The sequence below is a fragment of the Gopherus flavomarginatus genome, chromosome 7 (genome assembly GCF_025201925.1).
Source record: "Gopherus flavomarginatus isolate rGopFla2 chromosome 7, rGopFla2.mat.asm, whole genome shotgun sequence".
Lineage (NCBI taxonomy): Eukaryota > Metazoa > Chordata > Testudines > Testudinidae > Gopherus > Gopherus flavomarginatus.
In genome coordinates, this window is record NC_066623.1 from 105,978,148 (window position 1) to 105,997,939 (window position 19,792).

At 48.0% G+C, this 19,792-nt stretch overlaps 2 protein-coding genes across 6 annotated transcripts in view; one reads left to right on the plus strand and one right to left on the minus strand.

Annotated features, from left to right (window-relative positions):
* Positions 1-2,989: 2,989 nt before the first annotated feature.
* On the minus strand, positions 2,990-8,397 carry PRPF38A (pre-mRNA processing factor 38A). Its single transcript, XM_050963687.1, has 10 exons — positions 8,186-8,397; positions 7,100-7,259; positions 6,120-6,241; positions 5,286-5,371; positions 5,016-5,126; positions 4,347-4,459; positions 4,151-4,177; positions 3,975-4,072; positions 3,548-3,596; positions 2,990-3,203 (listed from the first exon to the last, which is right to left on the minus strand). Exons 1-10 carry the CDS (start codon positions 8,313-8,315, stop codon positions 3,161-3,163), a joined length of 939 nt encoding a protein of 312 aa, XP_050819644.1. The 5' UTR covers positions 8,316-8,397; the 3' UTR covers positions 2,990-3,160.
* Positions 8,398-8,532: 135 nt separating this feature from the next.
* ORC1 (origin recognition complex subunit 1) overlaps positions 8,533-19,792 on the plus strand; it is a 49,371-nt gene continuing 38,111 nt past the window's right edge. For 3 of the 5 annotated variants that reach the window (XM_050963684.1, XM_050963685.1, XM_050963686.1), the window contains exons 1-2: positions 8,597-8,677; positions 19,699-19,792. In XM_050963684.1, coding sequence (XP_050819641.1) covers positions 19,704-19,792 — 89 coding nt within the window. In that variant the 5' untranslated portion in view covers positions 8,597-8,677; positions 19,699-19,703. Of the gene's footprint in view, positions 8,678-19,698 lie in introns of all 5 variants that reach the window. The other 2 variants (XM_050963682.1, XM_050963683.1) reach the window with 1 other exon arrangement.

Consider the following 19,792-nt stretch of genomic DNA (forward strand, 5'->3'; position numbering starts at 1 on the left):
AAAGGTGCCAGAATCTCTTTGACTATTATGGAATAACCTGGCCTCAATGGAAGTTTCTTCCTCCTTCTGTTAGTGACAGGCTTATGCCCTGAAACATAAGCATCTTTTTTTAAAAAATCCTCTCTAACAATGGATATTCTCATTAATCATATAAAATCTTTCTGAATTCTGCTAAGCTCTTAGACTTTGATTCTTTGTTGCAGTTGTTTAAAAAAATCCTTTCAGTTTAAAATGCATTGCTGTTTAGTTTCATTGGATAAAGCCTTATTCTTGTAAAACTAGACAATAAACAACATTTGATTTACCAGTCCTCGTCTTTTCAATTTCAGTTCAGAGGAATATTTTTATGGCCCTTATATGATTCTTACTTCTGTTATATCTCCTCCTATATCGTTTTTAAGACAGAGTGACCAAACCTGAACCCAGCATTCCTAGTGAAGATGCTCTGTTGATTTACACAGCATATTCTTATGTTTTTCCTTCATACATAAATATTTTGTGTTTGAACACTGTTGTGCATTGAGTAGTAACTACCTCCCTTGCTACTGATATAAGGCTCAGTGGTCTGTAAGTTGACCCCTAAAGCATTTTTTTAGTTACTAGAGTGTTTTTAATCACAACAGGCACTGCCCTCCAGCTAATGATTTTAATGAGTGCATATTTATTAGCAGTTCAGCCACTTCACTGGGACTGATCACTCAAAGGCTGAATGATTTGTTGCTATTTAATTTATCAGCTTGTTTCAGTACTACTACTTTATTCTTCAGTCTGGTGAAACTTTTATTTGAAGAGTTTGTCTCTCCCCTGTCATCTGCAATGTAAAGAAATTATTTATCTCCTCTGTAATGAGCCTTATCCTTGACTGCACTTGTAATTTTGATAGTCTAGCAGTCTCATGTAACTTTGCACCTGTAACTTTGATAGTCTCCCTCCTCATGTCCTACCTTTGTTATACATAATAACTTTTCATGGAATTTGTTTTCTTACCAGCCATAGTTTGATTTTCTTTTACTTCATTTATTGTGGATTTCACTGTTCCAAAAGGTACCTGCATTGTTTTGAGTGACCTCTGCTGTTTAATCAAACATACTTTATCAACACTTGACAAGTTTAACCTGTGTCCTCACTGCCTTGTGTGGATTACTAGTCCAAGCAAAAGCCTGATGCAGGCATTAGCCTATAGCCCTGGGTGAGCCAACTAACTTGGGTTGAAACCACCACCAAACCCAGCTGAGAGGTTTTTTTTGTATGGAGGGGAGAAGAATTAGAAACAAGAGCCCATCTTAACTGCAGTTAAGATACAGCTTGAGCATGCAAAGGTCGGGGGGGTCAACCTATCTTGTTTTGTGCAGTTGTGGCCTACATGGCTGATGCCATTGCTTCAGATTCTATGCTTCTGTTAATTGCTATAAGCTTCATGGTTATGAAAAAACCTTCCAAATGTAAACACTAGGAACTGATGCAGTGTTTTCTTCCTCAGTCTGCACATGGACAGTCAGAAACAATGGCTCTACCAGTGAGTGCACCAACAACCCTCCATTTCATTAGGTGTTAATTCTTAAGCAGAAGGCTCATAATATAAACATTAGCTACTTAATTACTGATAATTTTAGTGCAGAGCCAGGGAGTTGCCACAGAGAAAAAAGTATAAAAGGAAAAATAGACACAGAGGAAGAATAAAGGACTGATCATACAATGAAGCTTTTCGTCCCAGTGATGCTGTGACAGTAGCATACCAAATAAATGACAACTAAGACTTCAGTTACTAGTCATGAGCTTCAAATTATTCTACCTAAAAACTTTGTGACACTCAGATCATCAGTGGGAGAAAGGACTGTATACTCCTACAACTACACACTTGAAACTGTTTCTCTAAACTTTGATCCAAATGATATGAACAGTTTATGCACATAACTGTTGTCAATTACTACATTAGACTGAGTTGCCTATTTGAGGTAACCATTGCCCAATTTCCTGAGCTGGAAGCTAGTATTAGATGTGTACTAACTGTTTGTATGCTGGATTTAATGTGTTGTAATAATAAATTGAGATATACCTGTCTCATAGAGCTGGAAGGGACCCTGAAGCTGCCTTCATCAGCAGGACCAAGTACTGATTTTGCCCCAGATCCCTAATTGGTCCCCTCAAGGACTGAACTCACAACCCTGGGTTTAGCAGGCCAACACTCAAACTACTGAGCTATCCATCCCTCCCCCCATAAAAATACGATAAGAATGGTTTACGGATTAAAAAAAAGCAATGTGATTTGTTAGGCTAGAGCACTGAGAGGTTTTTAATGACTAGAATTTCTTAAAAGCAGCAAAGAGTCCTGTGGCACCTTATAGACTAACAGACGTATTGTCAGTAAATAAGAGTTGAGGGTTGCAACTCTGAGCTCTGCACGTTGTATGCTGTAGCTGCTTTGACTCCATCTGCCTGTTAAATGTGTATTCAGTGTTGAATGCATCAGAGGGGTAGCCATGTTAGTCTGGATCTGTAAAAGCAGCAAAGAAAGAGTCCTGTGGCACCTTATAGACTAACAGATGTATTGGAGCATGAGCTTTCGTGGGTGAGTACCCACTTCGTCGGATTTGCTTACAACACATACAGACTTACTATCACCATAAATGTAATATAAAAACCAGTAGCAGTGCTACACATCTGATAACTATTTGGTAAATGTCCATGAGACAAACTGATTAATACTATAACAAGTATTGATAGAAACGTTCTTTCAATTCATTTGGCAGTATTTGCGTAAATGCATGCAAACAAAGTAATGTGGGAACCGCAAGTGGTTAGGAACAAGAGCATTTAATAACAATTTAAAAAATTGTACAAAGTATTTTAAACAACTCAATCTTGCTCTTACGCTATTTTACACTGGCTTTCAAGAAAGCCATTTAAAAACCAGCAACCATCCCCCTACTAAGAAATCCTTTCTACTAGGAAGATAGTGTACATTAAAAGTTCCTCTGCCTTACTTACAACCAAAAACAGCTTTCTTGTACAAGGAGGGGGGGAGAAGGAGGATTTAAAAAAAAAAATCTGACTGCCAAAGCAGCCAGCACATATCCTGCTGTTCCTTAATGTAAATAGGTCGCTATCTACAAACAGATTATGGTTCAAAGACCCTAAACCGCCTAGTGGATTTAGTCCATTATTCATTCCCTCGCCGGCTCTTCTTATGGCTTTTCTTAGATCTGAAACAGCAACAAAATTACTTGTCATTATGGTGGGCAAGATAATCTGAGACAATGGAAATTGTACATTGCTTTATGGAGGACAAACAACATTACAGAAATTCCAGTGCTGGCAGTGAGGATGCATCACTCCATGCTTAATATAGAAAGCTGCCCCACAAGCGGTCTCGGCTTTAAAAGACCAACGATAGCAAAAAGGTGGTATCAAAAGTCAGTACCCCCAAAGTGATGTGAAAAGTCTCAAAATTCAGGTCCATTGTAAAGAAAGATGCCCCTGTATTTGTTTGCAGGGACACTTTCAACACGAACGGACATCTTTAAGAAATAAGACAGCTGGCCTATACCTTTCAGGTGACTTAGAATGGCTTCTGTGTCGGTGGCTACGATGATGCCCTGTTGAGATAAAAGGTAAATTACTTTTGTGTGGTAATCATGAGCAGAACCATCTCGCGTGATTATTCTCCACTTCCATTAAGGCAGACTGTGTCAATGCCCTTTATGGAATGTCAAAGAACGGCTGAACACTTGGCCTCAGTAGGCAGTTAACTAAAATTTCTTCATAAATACTGAGTTATTGGTAGAGATATTTGAAAAATAAATGTACATTCCAGTCTCACATATTAAACCAGTTTTCAAAATGTAACTATACAACTTTAGCCATTTTATAAGCTAAACATATATAGTAACTGACAGCAGGAACTAGATTTTTCCACCACTAGGTGCATTGCTGACACCCATGCCATAAGTCACCAATAAGAAGCACTAGAGTACCTGGAGATTTAGATCTTGATCTGTGGCGCCTCTCCCTGGACCTGCTCCGGTGTCGCCTTGGGCTTTTGCTGCGATGTCTCTCCCGCCGTGGTGAGGGGCTAGTAGGAAGAAGACTGTTAAACAACTGAATTTTAAACAATTTTTATAATGCAGTTTTAAAATAATAACTCTCCTACCTTCTCCTCTTTGGAGATCTGCTTCGCCTGTGAATTAAAAAAGAAAAAAATAGAGTGGATGGATATTTTAGAACTTTGGTGAAGCATTCACATAACTAACTAACATTAGTTTTAGTACTTTGCAAACATCACCAGATAAATATTATTTTGGGTGAAACTGTGTTTATAACAAAAGATGATCTTTTAAATACATCACCTTCTTGGAGACCTGCTTCGACTCCTCCTGTATCGCAGAGCTGGAGATCTGCGGGGTTTATCTAGGTCTCTGTAGCCTCTTCTGCGATGATCAGGGGAAGGTACCCTCTCCAGCTGAAAGCATTGCAAAAATATACAATTTTGTATGACTCCCCTGACCTTCATATTAGTTATGAACCAGGATGCCCACACAACCATTCAAAAGATCAGTAACTTCTACTCAAACTAAGTACTTGAAATAAAATGAAACTGCCTGGCTTTGATGATTGTGTGGTATATAAATACATTGAAATTAAGGCAACTCATCTCTTGCTTCTCCCTTACCCTCCAAAAAACATATTACAAAAAATGGACAAACTAAAAAAATCTGATCATCATCATAAACTGATAATTTTTAATAGGAATCTATTTAAATAGGAAAGAGTAGATTCAAGTTAATAGAGTTCAGCAAAGAATAATCCTGAAGAACAGAGTATTTTGCTGCTATTATATGACCAAGAAAATTTCCATTGGCATAGTACATGAAGATTTCTTCTTCATGTGAGGGCTACAGGTAAAGATCAGGCCTCCCCACATCAGTTAGAATCTTCAGAGAACTTTACTGCATAAGATTTCAGCATCAAAAATAAATCTCTCTAAAATAATACAAACGGTGGGATAATTCACAAACCTTCTCATCTTCCTCCTCCTCCTCCTCACTGGACTCTACATCATCCATATCTTCTTCTAAAGCACTAACCCGAGTCTCCAGTTGTTCAGCTTCTTCCAGAACGTAACGTTTCTAAGAGAAACACCAACTTTTCACCTTATATAATCCAAATGTGAATATACAGTGCATCAAAATCAGACTGACTTTGCACTTGACAAGCCCTTAAGCTGGTAATTTAGAAAGCTCCTAATGTGCTATCATTAACAAGGCATTGATTAGCAGCCTACATACCTGCAATCGAGGCAAAATGATATCACATACACGTTCACTGTGGAGGAGTTCATCAATAAACTCATCCACATGCATCAGCTCAAATTCTGGAAGAAAAATAATTAGTATTCAGATCAGACACATTTACCCTAGTTATTAATATTTAACAATTGTGAGTCATTCCGTGCAAAGTGCTATATAAAACTAATCCTCAAAGTCCCAGGTGCTGGGAAGATTATTAAAACTATTTTATAGATGAGATCATGGCAGAGCTACAATTCAAAAGTTCCTGAGGTCCAATTCTGTGCTCTGATTATACCTCTCTCTCTATTTTTTTTATATATATATACATATATATATATATATACACACACACACACACACATACATACACACCCATCTCATAGAACTGGAAGGGACCCTGAAGGGTCATCAAGTCCAGCCCCCTGCCTTCACTAGCAGAACCAAGTACTGATTTTGCCCCAGATCCCTAAGTGGCCTCCTCAAGGACTGAACCCACAACCTTGGGTTTAGCAGCCCAATGCTCAAACCACTGAGCTAGCTCTCTCTCCTTTGCCTACTGAAAAATCAATTCCACTGTTGTAAACAAACAAGTTGAAGATAAGTACACAGAATCAAAGCAACTGATTTAATACTGCCTAGGCAATGTAGCAGGTCCAGGATCAGTGAACGAATAGCAGTGATCAGTGAATAATACAAAAGCAATATAGCAAATAGATACTCTTCCCCCACATACTTTAGCCTATGTTGATAAAATACACAGTTAGCACTGCAGACTTCTAGATTCCTGATAGGTACTGCAGCATGGACTGCCTTTTAACACTGGTTACATACCCCCATTTCTGTTTTGACTTTTTATTTTTCGGTAGTCATTGTACAGTGGTTCAAGGTACTTGTAGCAGTCAATGGCAGTGCCTGTCAATCTCATATACAATGCTCCAAGCATTCTGACATATCTGGAACATAAAATGTCAAATAGTAGTTTACAAATCTGACCATTCTGTACAGATAAATAATTTAAAACTCTAAGTCTCTCTCAGAGGAAGACTGATTTAGTACAATAAACACAATATGGGAGACTGCTCAATTTTTCTCATTTCGTATCCAATCCTGCAAGCCCCTATGTGGATTTTGCACATGCAGGGACTGCATTATCAGTCTCACAGCTGAAGAAAATGCTAAACCAGTATTACTCAGACTGAGTCTTCAATGTGTTTCCCATGGCTCTTTGCAGCACATGATATTAAAATTGATTTAATTATTAATCAGGATGTTTTCACTATATTAATCAATTCTAGTTGATAAAATACTACTACTTGGGTCAGTCATTTTACTGTGAGCATATATACATTAAATATTTCCTGTCATATTGTTTAAATATGAATATATATACTGTAGTAAATTAAACAATGAATTCACACTACTGTGGCTCCTTTGGGTAATGCTGATCACTAATTTGGCTCCTGAAACACTGAGGTCTGAATATCACTATGCTAGACATGTTTAAGGTGATCATATTCACCTGATTCAAGTGGGTGTAATGTTTGAAAGGATTTGACACTGAAATGAGTAGTTGTGACGGGGAAACTTGCATGGTATGGAGCACATTTTTTGAAAGCAGGCATGGAGAAATGCATGATTTGTCGAGGACTCTACAATGAACAGTGCATGGGAGAAAGACTATCAACTGGCTCCCTACTGCAACCAAGCTTGGCACTCCAGGCCACTTTATCTACATTACCCATTCTTTTCTGTTTGCTTTGAGTTTCTGTGTCTCTGATATGACAGCTAAAGGAAAAACAAGATTTGCTTACTTGAAATCCTCGTTCTTTATAAACTCAACAATAATGTCCTTTTCGGGCTGGATCTGCAGCATTTTCAGGGTCAAGCAGAGGAATGGTGTAGGCTTGATGTTTCCACCATAAACGCCACCAACATATCTCAGCTCCATGGCTTTATCCACCACCAGCTCAGCTAGAGCAGGAGGTTATGAAAGGAAACAGCTGAACCATCAAAAACTTATAGGCTTTAAACTAGAGCTAGGCACATTGTCAGCTCTTAATTAATATTATCACCACATCTGTGGCACTGGGGGGGCTTGAGACAGAGCACAGACCAGGCGTCGGCAACCTTTCAGAAGTGTTATGCCGAGTCTTCATTTATTCACTCTAATTTAAGGTTTTGCATGCCAGTAATACATTTTAACATTTTTAGAAGGTCTCTTTCCGTAAGTCTAATATATAAACTAAACTACTGTTAAACAACAACAGATGTTTTGGAGCATAAGCTTCCGTGGGTGAATACTCACGACATGCATCTGAGAAAGTGGGTATTCACCCACGAAAGCTCATGCTCCAAAACGTCTGTTAGTCTATAAGGTGCCACAGGACTCTTTGTCGCCTTTTACAGATCCACGCTGACCCCTCTGATACTAAACTATTGCTGTATGTAAAGTAAACAAGGGTTTTAAAATGTTTACAAAGCTTCATTTAAAATTAAAATAAAATGCAGAGCCCCTCTAGACCAGTGGCCAGGACCCAGGCAGCGTGAGTGCCACTGAAAATCACCTCGAGTGCCACCTTTAGCACACGTGCCATAGGTTGCCTACCCCTGGCACAGACAGAGGATTTGGGGGACTCACGCTGCCCGGGGAGGGGGGGAAGAAATAGGCTTCTGGGTCCTCACCACAGCAGAGGGAGGTGAGGACTCAATTGATGGTAAAGGCGAAGGATTCTGCCGCCCCGCTCACCGCCTGCGACCACATCAGGGGCCCAACATGCCGACACCGCGCTAGAGCCCCCTCCAGTGCTTGGGCTCGGGGGTGCGGACGGGCCCACCAGCCTCCCCCCGACCCCCCAGCACCGGGCAGGCTGGGGCGCCGCCTCTGCCCCGGCCCCTACCCGTGAGGCCGAAACACTCCTCCTTCCAGTACTTGGACTCATAGATGCGGGTGCGGATGATCTTCTCCACCAGGTACTGCGGGTTGGTGCCGTGGATGCTGTGCGCGTCCTTCACCGTCCGGTTCGCCATGGCCGGAGCGAGAGGGAGGAAGAAGGAACGACCGAACTTCAACACCGGGGCGCCACCTTCTTCTGCTTCCGGGGAGAACGGCTCCGCTTCCGCCCAAATTCCTGGCTTCACTTCCGGGTCTGTCTAGCGGCGGGGAGGAGTTTGACTCGTCTCCGCTCGCCGGCTGCCATCTTAACTTCGGGCAACCCGCCCGCTACGGGCTTCATTGCGCCCGGAGCCAAGATGGCGGCAGTATGCGCTCCCCGCGCGCGGGGTGGGCGGAGCTTGCAGCTGCGTTTGGCGCGAAATTCTATCCTGCGGCTGCCTCTCGGAGACTGCGCCTCGGTCGTCACGAGCCAGCGAGCCGGCCTGGGGCTGAGCAGGTGAGGAGCGGGGGCGCCTTGCGGGAAGGCTCGGGGGAGAGCCCTGGGAGCGGCCGGAGCAGGCCCGGCGTGTTGACCTCTCTCCGCGGTGGCGGCTGGTAAAAGCCCCGTGGAGCGCTGCTGCTTCCTCCCTCCCTTTGTTTCTCTCAGCTGTAGGGTCCCCATGGAGCCTCTGCCTGGGGGTCTCAGGGGTGGGGGCAATGGCGCGTCCCCACCCCTGTCTGCCACCTTGATGCCTGGGCTTAGAAGACAGCGATTGTGACTTTGGCCTTGTCTACACGCGGCGTTACTTTAGAACTGTTGTGCTTTACGTTCACGCCCACCCTTAATCTGGATTAACTGTCCAGTGAGGACAAACCCTTGTCTACGCAAGCGTTTGGTTTCCAGCAAACTGGGGTGTCAATCTAACCTGCTGTGCCCCAAGTGTCCATGGGGACCATGCTGCTGTGCAGCAAAAGTTCCCCAGTGCTCTTGAATCTACTCCAGTTTCAAGGGAAGGCAGATCAAAGTGCATTAAGGAGCTGATCTCCCTGTGGACACGTAGGGCATGGCTGGCTAGATTTGCACCATAGTTTGCTGCAAACTATGGCCACGTCAATTTAATTGACAGCTTTCCCAAATTACTGGTGGTTAAGTGGTAGCTTGATCTCTCTCTCCTCACCCCAGCACAGATACTATGGGCACTACAGTGGTACATTTACTGCGCCAGGGTTTAAATTCTCTCAAATTATTTCCTGGAGCCCAGCACACTCCTGCCCGCATTTGGGGCTCCAGGGGCCAGGATCTCAGGCTTTAGCCTCGCCGGGAAGGGGCGTAGAGGGGTGCATCTGGACTTGTGCCATGGATTTGAAAATATTTACTGGAACTCCTCTCCCCTTCCCTCTTCCCCCTGCATGGGGCTAAAGCCCTGAGACCCTGTCCCACACACCTGAATTTAAGCCTTGTACTGCCCTATAACGCCATAGAATTGAGACTCCCTTCATGATGGAAGGGTTTTTTCCATTGCTGTATGTAGTCCACCTCCCCAAATGGTGGTAGCTAGTTGATAGAAGTGTTCTTTCATGATCTAGCTGCTACGCTGGGGGATAGGTTGGCATAGCTACAACACTGGGGTGTGAATTTTTCATGCCTCTGAGAGATGTAGCTATATAGATACAAATTTTAAGTGTAGACAAAGCCTAAATTTTAATGGAGATGAGCCTTAAGTCTAACATAGGCTGGAGCCCTGTCTGGTGCTTTTTCATGTCTTGCATAAATCTGACATCTCAAAATCTTAGGTTGACCTAGCTTCCTCACTCAGGACTGTGGAAAAATTTCACACCCTATTCGAAGTAATTAGGTTGACCTAACCCCCACTGCAAACACCAGTATGTTGACTGAAGAATTATTCTGTTGACCTAGCCGCTGTCTCTTGGGGTGGTGGACTTACTACAACTACAGGAAGAAATCCCTTCCGTCGCTACAGTTGTGTAGCTGCAGGAGCACTTACAGTGTAGCTATAACCTGGAGCACTTACAGTGTAGCTATAACCTGGAGCACTTACAGTGTAGATATACCCTAAATAACCTGGGGGTGATGGTTATGGATTACAGACCTTGGGTGTAGATAAAATCTTTAAGTGCGCCATGCTGTAAGAGTTCTGTGAATATTGTATTTCAGAAGAAAAAGACTTTAAAAATCTTCTTGTGTTTGAAAAGATTTTACTGTTACTTTAGGCTGCATGGATGCAGCAAATTGTGGGATCTGGACTAAAAACAGCCTTTTTTGAACAGAAGACTTTGTATATATCAATTTCTGGTGGTTGGTGGACCCACACCATCAATTTCTGCAAAGTTTGAAGGGATGAGTCTGAAAATGTTTTATCTTCTATTGCGGGGGTCAGCAACCTTTCAGAAGTGGTGTGCCAAGTCTTCATTTATTCACTTTAAGTTAGGTTTTGCATGCCAGTAATACATTTTAACGTTTTTTAGAAGGTCTCTCTATACGTCTATATGCTATATAACTAAACTGTTGTCGTATGTAAAGTAAACAAGGTTTTAAAAATGTTTAAGAAGCTTCATTTAAAATTAAACTAAAATTCTGATCTTACGCTGCCAGCCCGCTCAGCCCACTGCCGGCCTGGGGCTCCATTCACCTAGGCAGCGGGCTGAGCAGGGCCTGTGGCCAGGACCCCAGTTGGCAAGGGACCTGGGGGTGGGTGGGATGGACTTGTGGGGATGCTCCCGGCCCCCTGTCCTGAGCGGCTCTTGGCAGGGGGTTGGAGGGGATATGCCCTGATTCCATTCTCCTTCTCCAAGGCCCTGTCCCCACCTCTTCTCTGGAGCAGCGGTTCCAAATCTGCTTCTCTCCTTCCCTCTCCAGGGCCATCAGCTCTTCTGCCACAGGGAGGGAGAGGAGGAGGGACAGGAACCCAGCACAGCTGGGGGAAGAGGCAGGGCTTGGCTGCTGGTGGAGGCTGCCCTGCAGTAGCAGCCTGCAGGACCAAGCTTTTATCCCTTCCCCCACAGGAGAGAGCAGGGGTGGAGAAGAGCAGGCTGGGCCAGGCAGGATTTTTAACGGCACGCTGCTGCCTGCAGAGGTCCTGGCCACTGGCCCCGTCGAGCCCTCTGACAGCCTGGGTTCAGCAGAAGGCTGAGCGGGGCCGGCAGCTGTGACCCCGGCAGGCAGCACTGTGCCATTAAAAATCAGCTTGCGTGCTGTTTTTGGCATGCGTGCCATAGGTTGCCGACCCCTGTTCTATTGTTACAGTAATCCCAAGTGTTGATTGTAACAGCCTAGAGAAAAAAAATACTCTTTTCAGGGCTCTGGGTATATCTCAGCAAATCGGTTCTTTGCCGTTGCAGGAGTCTTGGGCACGGGTGCACCTCATTCTCTCCTGTTCTTTGCATGTGGCACACGATAGTTTGGTCTCCTGAGGGTTGTAATACTGTAGTTTAATCCTGGTTATTGGATTCAATACATGGGTAAATGTGTGTGGTTCAGTGGCCACAAGATAATCCGATGGTCCGTTCTGGCCTGGCAGCTCTTTTTTTGTATAAATTTCAGTTTCCTCTTGTGTTTGTGTGGGTCTTTGACACAGTGATGGGGGGAAAAAAAACACGTTTAAAATAGGCCCATTGTCCTAGATGCTGTACAAATACAGGGAGACAGGTACCAGATAGGAAGAGCTTACAGTCTAATGTGGTTGTAAAAAGCATAATTCTTCTTCGAGTGATTGCTCATATGCATTCCAGTTAGGTGTGCGCGCGCCGCGTGCACGTTCGTCGGGAAAACTTTTACCCTAGCAACCCAGTCGGGTCGGCTGGGCGCCCCCTGGAGTGGCACCGCCATGGCGCCCAATATATATCCCAGCCGACCCGGCCACCCTTCAGTTCCTTCTTACCGCCCGTGTCGGTCGTTGGAACTGTGGAGCGCGGCTTCGCTGAACTCCACACTCCCTAGCAGCTCATTTAGCTTTCGTGGTATATAGTTACTCATTGTATATAGATAGTTTATAGTTGTCAATAGTTAGTAGTTTAGTGCTTTAGTTTAGTTTTTAGTGGTAACGAGGGGATCGGGGTACCCCCCCCTCCCCTCCCCCCACACGGGGAGCCGGAGCCCATGCCCGGCTCATCAGGTTTCAAGCCCTGTGCGGCTTGCCATAAACCTATGCCTGTGGGAGACCCTCATGACTCCTGCTTAAAATGCCTAGGGGAGTCGCACTTAACTGCTAAGTGCTCAATCTGCAAGTCCTTTAAGCCAAGGACCAAAAAGGAGCGGGACATTAGATTAAGACAGCTCCTAATGGAAGCGGCCTTGACACCTTCGCCCTCGGCTCAGAGCGCAAGCAAGCCGGTGAGCAAGGGCACCGCGGCACCGAGTACCTCCTCCAAGAAGGCGGCACCGAAGCCGAGCCAAGGCCGCTCCACCTCCCCGAGACCAAAGGCGGCGAAGGCACAAACCGTCTCGCCATCAGCCGCCCCGCAGCCAGACCCTGCGAAGACAGCGGATGGCCCGGCACCGATACCAGCCGCGGCACCGCCCAAACCGGTACCGTCGACTCCGGCCCCGAGAGGTCCGTCGAGTCCGGCACCTGGTAGCTCCCCGGTACACGCAGTGGTAGAGCTCTCTACACCTACTACCCCGGAGACATTTGCCGCGGCGAGGGAGCTGATCGCCATTACGGAGGCACCCATGCCCTTACCCCCGGCACCGCCGGTGCGGGTCCTGTGTTCTATGGGCAAGCCGACCCTGACCAGACCAGCTTCGGTCAGTGTAACAGACCGGCACCGCTCTAGGTCGCGATCCGGCAGACGCTCAGCTTCAAGACGACGTTCAGACTCACGGCGTCGGTCCCGATCTCGATCCCGATCCCGGTACCGATCGGGCTCCCGGCACCGATCACCTCGTCGGCGATCACCCAGGCACCGGTCGAGCTCTCGGCACCGATCACCTCGGCACCGCTCCGGCTCCCGGCACCGCTCCGGCTCCAGGCACCGCTCCGGCTCCCGGCACCGGTCAGGCTCCCGGCACCGGTCGACGTCACGTGCGTCAACTGAGTACTCCCGGCACCGATCCAGCTCACGGCACCGCAGGGAGCACCGCGCCTACAGGAGCAGATCCAGACAACGGCGCTCGCGATCCCGGTCGACCTCCCGGCACCGAGCCGGTCGCAGGTCCCGGTCTCGCTCTCCCCACCAATACCAGCACCGGTCGCCGGTATCCAGAGGTGTGAGGTCGGTCGGCACCGCGGCACCGACCTTTGCAGCACCACCGTGGCCATCAAGAGCCACGTCGGCATCCTCCCATGCGGGTAGTTATTACGAACCTGAAGTACCGCTGGGCGAGTTTCAAGACCCACATACACAGGACACGAGTGCCCAACAGTGGGGCTTCTGGACACCATGGGCTTACCAACAGACCCAGGGTGCCCCCCTACCTCAGCCGCGTCCCGCTACCGCAGAGCATCGGGTGCCAGAGGCCACTGTTTCCCGACCTCCCGCGATTGAGTCGGACAAACAGCCACGTCCAGACTCACCGGGCTGTCACGAGCTGGAAACAGAGGAACAGCGAGACACCGCACAGGAGGACATCATCCCCGGTGTCTCCTCCTCCTCCTCGCCAGACGAGGCAGTGGCGGGGACTTCAACATCGGGACCTCCACCAATAGATCTCAGGGCCCACCAGGACCTCCTCCGTAGGGTAGCACTTAATATCAACCTCCCCGTGGAGGAAGTCTCGGAGGTTCAGGACCCGGTGGTGAGCATACTATCGGCAGATGCCCCTACCCGGGTAGCTCTGCCATTTATACGGACTATTCAATCTACCACCGAAAACCTGTGGCAGTCACCGGCCTCCATCCCTCCGACAGCTAAGGGAGTGGAGAGGAAGTACATGGTACCCTCTCGGGGGTACGAATACCTCTATGTACACCCTCCCCCCTCATCCCTCGTGGCCCAGTCGGTCAATGACAGGGAGCGTCATGGACAACAGGCACCGGCCCCCAAGTCCAAAGAGGCCAAGCGCATGGACCTCATGGGTCGCAAGGTCTACTCAGCAGGGGCCTTGCAACTCCGTGTGGCCAACCAGCAGGCCCTTTTAGGGCGTTATAACCACAACATATGGGTGGAGGTGGGCAAGTTCGCGGAACTGCTCCCCCACGACTCACGCCCAGAATTCAATGCATTCCTGGAGGAAGGTAAGAAGGTGGCCAGGACTACCCTCCAGGCCTCCCTCGATGCAGCTGATTCGGCAGCCAGAACCATTGCGTCCGGAGTAACAATGCGGCGCATCTCTTGGCTTCAAGCATCCACACTACCTCCGGAGCTGCAATACACGATCCAAGACCTACCCTTTGACGGGAAAGGCTTGTTCTCTGAGAAGACGGACTCAAAATTGCAAAACCTAAAAGACAATAGGGTCATTATTCGCTCATTAGGGATGCATACCCCGTCCACCCAGCGCAGACCCTTCAGGCCCCAAACACGGCGCCCATACTTCCCACCCCGTCAGAGGCAAGACCTCAATAGACGGCGTGGACGCGGGGGACGCAGACGCCAACCCAGCTCCCAGGGAGGCCAGAACCAAGGGCCTTCCAAGTCGCAACCGGGCCCCAAGTCCGGCTTTTGAAGGTGCGCCCGGGGACGGCTTATCAGTCTCAATTCAGGATCCTTTCCCTACTTTCTACAACCGCCTCTCCCGCTTCCTCCCAGCGTGGTCCCAAGTAACGTCAGACCGTTGGGTGCTACGCACAGTGAAGCATGGATACCATCTACAATTTGCTTCTTCACCCCCTTCCCGCCCCCCTTCCCAGTCCCTCTTCAGGGACCCCTCTCATGAGCAAACCCTTCTACAGGAGGTTCGCTCCCTCCTGGCGGCGGGGGCCATAGAGGAAGTACCTCTAGCCGAGAGAGGCAAGGGATTCTACTCCCGTTATTTCCTGATCCCCAAATCCAAGGGAGGTCTCAGACCCATCCTAGACCTTCGGGGCCTCAACAAGTGGATGCTCAAGTTGAAGTTCCGTATGATCTCCCTGGGAACCATTATCCCATCCCTGGATCCTGGAGACTGGTACGCCGCCCTCGACATGAAAGACGCGTACTTCCATATTGCCATCTTCCCACCGCACAGGAAGTACCTCCGCTTCACGGTCACACATCAACACTTCCAGTTCACGGTTCTACCATTCGGTCTCTCGACAGCCCCGAGGGTGTTCACCAAGTGCATGGCCGTCGTGGCCGCCTACCTCCGTCGGCGGAAAATCCACGTCTTCCCGTACCTAGACGACTGGCTCCTGAAAGGTTCCTCCCAGTCGCAGGTACGACGACATGTAGAGGCTGCCACGGACCTCTTTTCCCGACTGGGACTGCTGGTCAACATCGAGAAGTCCAACCTAGTTCCAACACAGAGGTTGGACTTCATAGGTGCGACCCTGGACTCTATTCAGGCCAGGGCCTTCTTACCTCAACCTCGTTTCCAGGCGATCGGGGCGATCATCCGGAGCTTGCAAGCATCCCCTCTCACCTCGGCTCGGACATGTCTCACACTCCTCGGTCACATGGCCGCTTGCACGTACGTGACAAAGCATGCCAGACTCAGAATGAGGCCCCTCCAAACGTGGCTTCACTCAGTATACCGACCAAGCAGAGACCACCCGGATGTGTTAGTGACGGTGCCCCCCGATCCTCTCCGCTCCCTCGACTGGTGGCTGACCCCATCGTTGGTATGCGCGGGGATGCCATTCCATCCGCAACAGCCATCGGTGACTCTAACAACCGATGCGTCATCCCTGGGTTGGGGAGCTCACTTAGGAAACCTGCGCACCCAGGGCCTGTGGTCGACCCTCGAGCTGTCACTCCACATAAATGTCCGGGAGCTAAGGGCAGTCCGCCTTGCCTGCCAGGCATTTCTCCGTCACCTCCAAGGCCGTTGTGTTTCCGTACTCACGGACAACACAACGGCCATGTATTATATCAACAAACAGGGGGGAACCCGGTCATCTCCACTGTGCCAAGAGGCCATTCGACTCTGGGACTTCTGTATAGCCCACTCGATAGACCCAGTGGCATCCTTTCTCCCAGGGGTCGAGAACACGCTGGCGGACAACCTCAGCCGATCCTTTCTCTGCCATGAATGGTCGATCAGACCAGACGTCATCCATTCCATCTTCCAGAGGTGGGGGTTTCCCCGCATAGACCTCTTTGCAACCAGGTCCAACAGGAAGTGCCAGGAGTTTTGCTCCTTTCAAGGTCTCTCCCCGGGGTCGATCACGGATGCATTTCTCCTGCCGTGGACCCGCCATCTCCTGTATGCCTTCCCTCCGTTCCCCCTGGTGCACAAGGTCCTCTTGAAGTTGCGCAGAGACAAGGCTCACCTGATACTGATCGCACCTGCGTGGCCCAGACAACACTGGTTCACCACCTTGATGAACCTATCTGTGGACCCCCCAATTCACCTTCCTCTCCATCCAGACCTAATTACCCAGGATCATGGCACGCTTCACCACCCGGACCTGCGAGCCCTTCATCTCACGGCGTGGCTCCTACTTGGCTGAGCTCGGCAGAGCTCAGCTGCTCTACGCCGGTCCAACATATACTGCTTAACAGCAGGAAGCCCTCCACTCGCTCTACGTACAGGGCCAAATGGAAACGCTTCTCTTGCTGGTGCGCTTCCCAAGGGGTGAACCCCACGCAGTCCCCAGTTTCCACAATCCTCGACTACCTCTGGTACCTTAAACAGCAGGACCTGGCAACTTCCTCCTTAAAGGTGCACTTAGCGGCCATTTCAGCCTTCCGGCCAGGTGAAGGTGGCCGCTCCATATTTTCTCATCCGCTAGTCGCCAGATTTCTTAAAGGACTGGAGCGACTATACCCGCCTGTACGCCGCCCTGCCCCTACGTGGGACCTTAACTTAGTCCTGAACAGGCTCATGCTCCCACCATTCGAGCCACTGGCGACATGCTCGCTCACACACCTATCATGGAAGACAGCTTTCCTGGTGGCCATTACATCGGCCAGACGGGTCTCAGAGCTGAAAGCTCTCACAGTGGACCCACCTTACACCGTCTTCCATAAGGACAAGGTACATCTACGACCCCACCCGGCGTTCCTCCCTAAGGTGGTGTCCACCTTTCATACCAACCAGGACATCTTCCTTCCCGTCTTCTTTCCGAAACCACACTCTTCTCGGCGGGAGCAACATCTACACTCCTTGGATGTACGTAGAGCGCTTGCCTTCTACATCGAGAGAACCAAGGGGTTTCGGAAGTCCCCTCAGCTTTTCGTAGCGATTGCAGAACGCATGAGGGGACAACCTATATCCTCTCAGAGGATCTCCTCCTGGGTGACTGCTTGCATCCGCACATGCTACGACTTGGCTCGTGTCCCATCTGGCCACCTCACAGCACACTCCACAAGAGCCCAGGCGACATCAGCGGCCTTCCTGGCGCACGTGCCTATTCAGGAGATATGTCGTGCGGCGACCTGGTCATCGGTACACACTTTCACCGATCACTATGCGTTAGTCAGACAATCTAGAGATGATGCGGCCTTTGGCGTAGCAGTTTTAAATACCGCCACATCTCGCTCCGACCCCACCGCCTAGGTAAGGCTTGGGAATCACCTAACTGGAATGCATATGAGCAATCACTCGAAGAAGAAAAGACGGTTACTTACCTTTGTAACTGTTGTTCTTCGAGATGTGTTGCTCATATCCATTCCAAACCCACCCTCCTTCCCCACTGTCGGAGTAGCCGGCAAGAAGGAACTGAAGGGTGGCCGGGTCGGCTGGGATATATATTGGGCGCCATGGCGGCGCCACTCCAGGGGGCGCCCAGCCGACCCGACTGGGTTGCTAGGGTAAAAGTTTTCCCGACGAACGTGCACGCGGCGCGCGCACACCTAACTGGAATGGATATGAGCAACACATCTCGAAGAACAACAGTTACAAAGGTAAGTAACCGTCTTATCGCAGTGGTTCTCAGGCCATTGTAATACTGTACCTTAAACTATTTTAAACTCTTTTTAAATTGACTAGATTTTTGTTTGTCCTCTTTGCTGCTATCAAGGACTTTGTGGACAGCAGCAAGTCCATAAATAATCATGTGATTTTTCTACTGCTCTTGGGGGAAAAAGCTGAGCCATCAGCAGAAGCAGGCATCGGAGTTACTTGTGGGGGAGGAAGATATAGAAAATGGAGTTCTGGAGGACTAGATGGACCTTATCTCACTGGCTGCCTGCAACAGTCAGGAGGATCTTGGTGAGAGACAGAAGAAGGACCTTCAATCCTGGCACTGACTTTGGAGAGGGGTGAAAAGACAAACACATATATTTCATTTCCAGCAGCTCCAAGCATGCTTCATATTTATCAGATCATTGTTAGCCAGGTGCTGATATGAAAAATGGAGGCCCCAGTGCAGGGTCCAAGGACAGTCTGCTATTAAAACTCTCTGCATCCTCTCTCTTTCCAATACCAGAGAGGTTGCAAGTTTTCAGGAGAGCATTGCTGGTACGGGGAAAGGAGGGTTTTCCCACCTTCATATTCTAGCGTTGGGTACAGAAATCATCATTACTGGTTCTGAATCTTGAACCAGTATAATGGGAGGGGAGAAGTCACGCATTAGGATTTGTTTGAGTGGCTCAGAGGTTTTGAATGTTAGAAGTAGTCCTGGTGGAGATGCGTTAGTGGGCAGAGTGCAAGTTGGACACTCTCGGATGCATTTATCACGTGGTTCTACAATTTTATCACATAGGTATTGAGCCCTACTACATAAAATACTGCGCTGTAAAATAAATAAATGGCACTTTCAAAATGCCTTTCACTTGAGTGCTCAGAGTGCTTTATAAAATGTTAAGGACAAAATATTTAAACTTGGGGCCTAAAGTTAGGTACCCTAATAAGAGTTTTGATTTTTTTTCAAAGGTGCTAAGCACTCTGTCCCATTGAAATCACTGGAAGCTCAGCACTTTTTAAAATCAGACCTCTTTATCTAGGTGCTTAACTTTAGCCACCCAGTTCAAATATTTTTTCTAATTCTCTTAACACCTCTGAAATGTGTAATAATTTCATTTAACAGCTGGAGAAACTTAGGCACAGAGAGCTCCAGTGACTTGCCCAAGATAACTCAGTCCTGGTCTACACCTGGGGGGGACTGATCTAAGTTACACAACTTGAGCTACGTGAATAACATAGCTGAAGTTGACTTACTTAGAGCTACTTACTGTGGTGTCTTCACTGTGGTCAATAGACAGCTGATGCTCTCCCGTCGATTCCGCCTGAGCCTCTTGCTCTGGTGGAGTACCGGAGTCGATGGGAGAGCGCTCAATTTATTGCATCTAGATTAGACACAATAAATCGACCCCTGCTGGATTGATCGCTGCCTGTCGATCCAGCCAGTAATGTAGACAAGCCCTCATCAGTGAATCAATAGCAGAGCTAGGAATTAAGAATCCAGGAATACTGACTCCAGTCTGTTGCTTTGGTCATTAGCATTACTTGCATTCACCAGCAAAATTAATTTGATACTTCTTAAAATCTCGCTGCAGAAATCATGAACACAAGACAGCAGTGCAAGCGCATCTACTCATGGGTTGGAAGAGCAAAGAGCTCAGACCAGCAATTGAAGACCTTTCAATATAG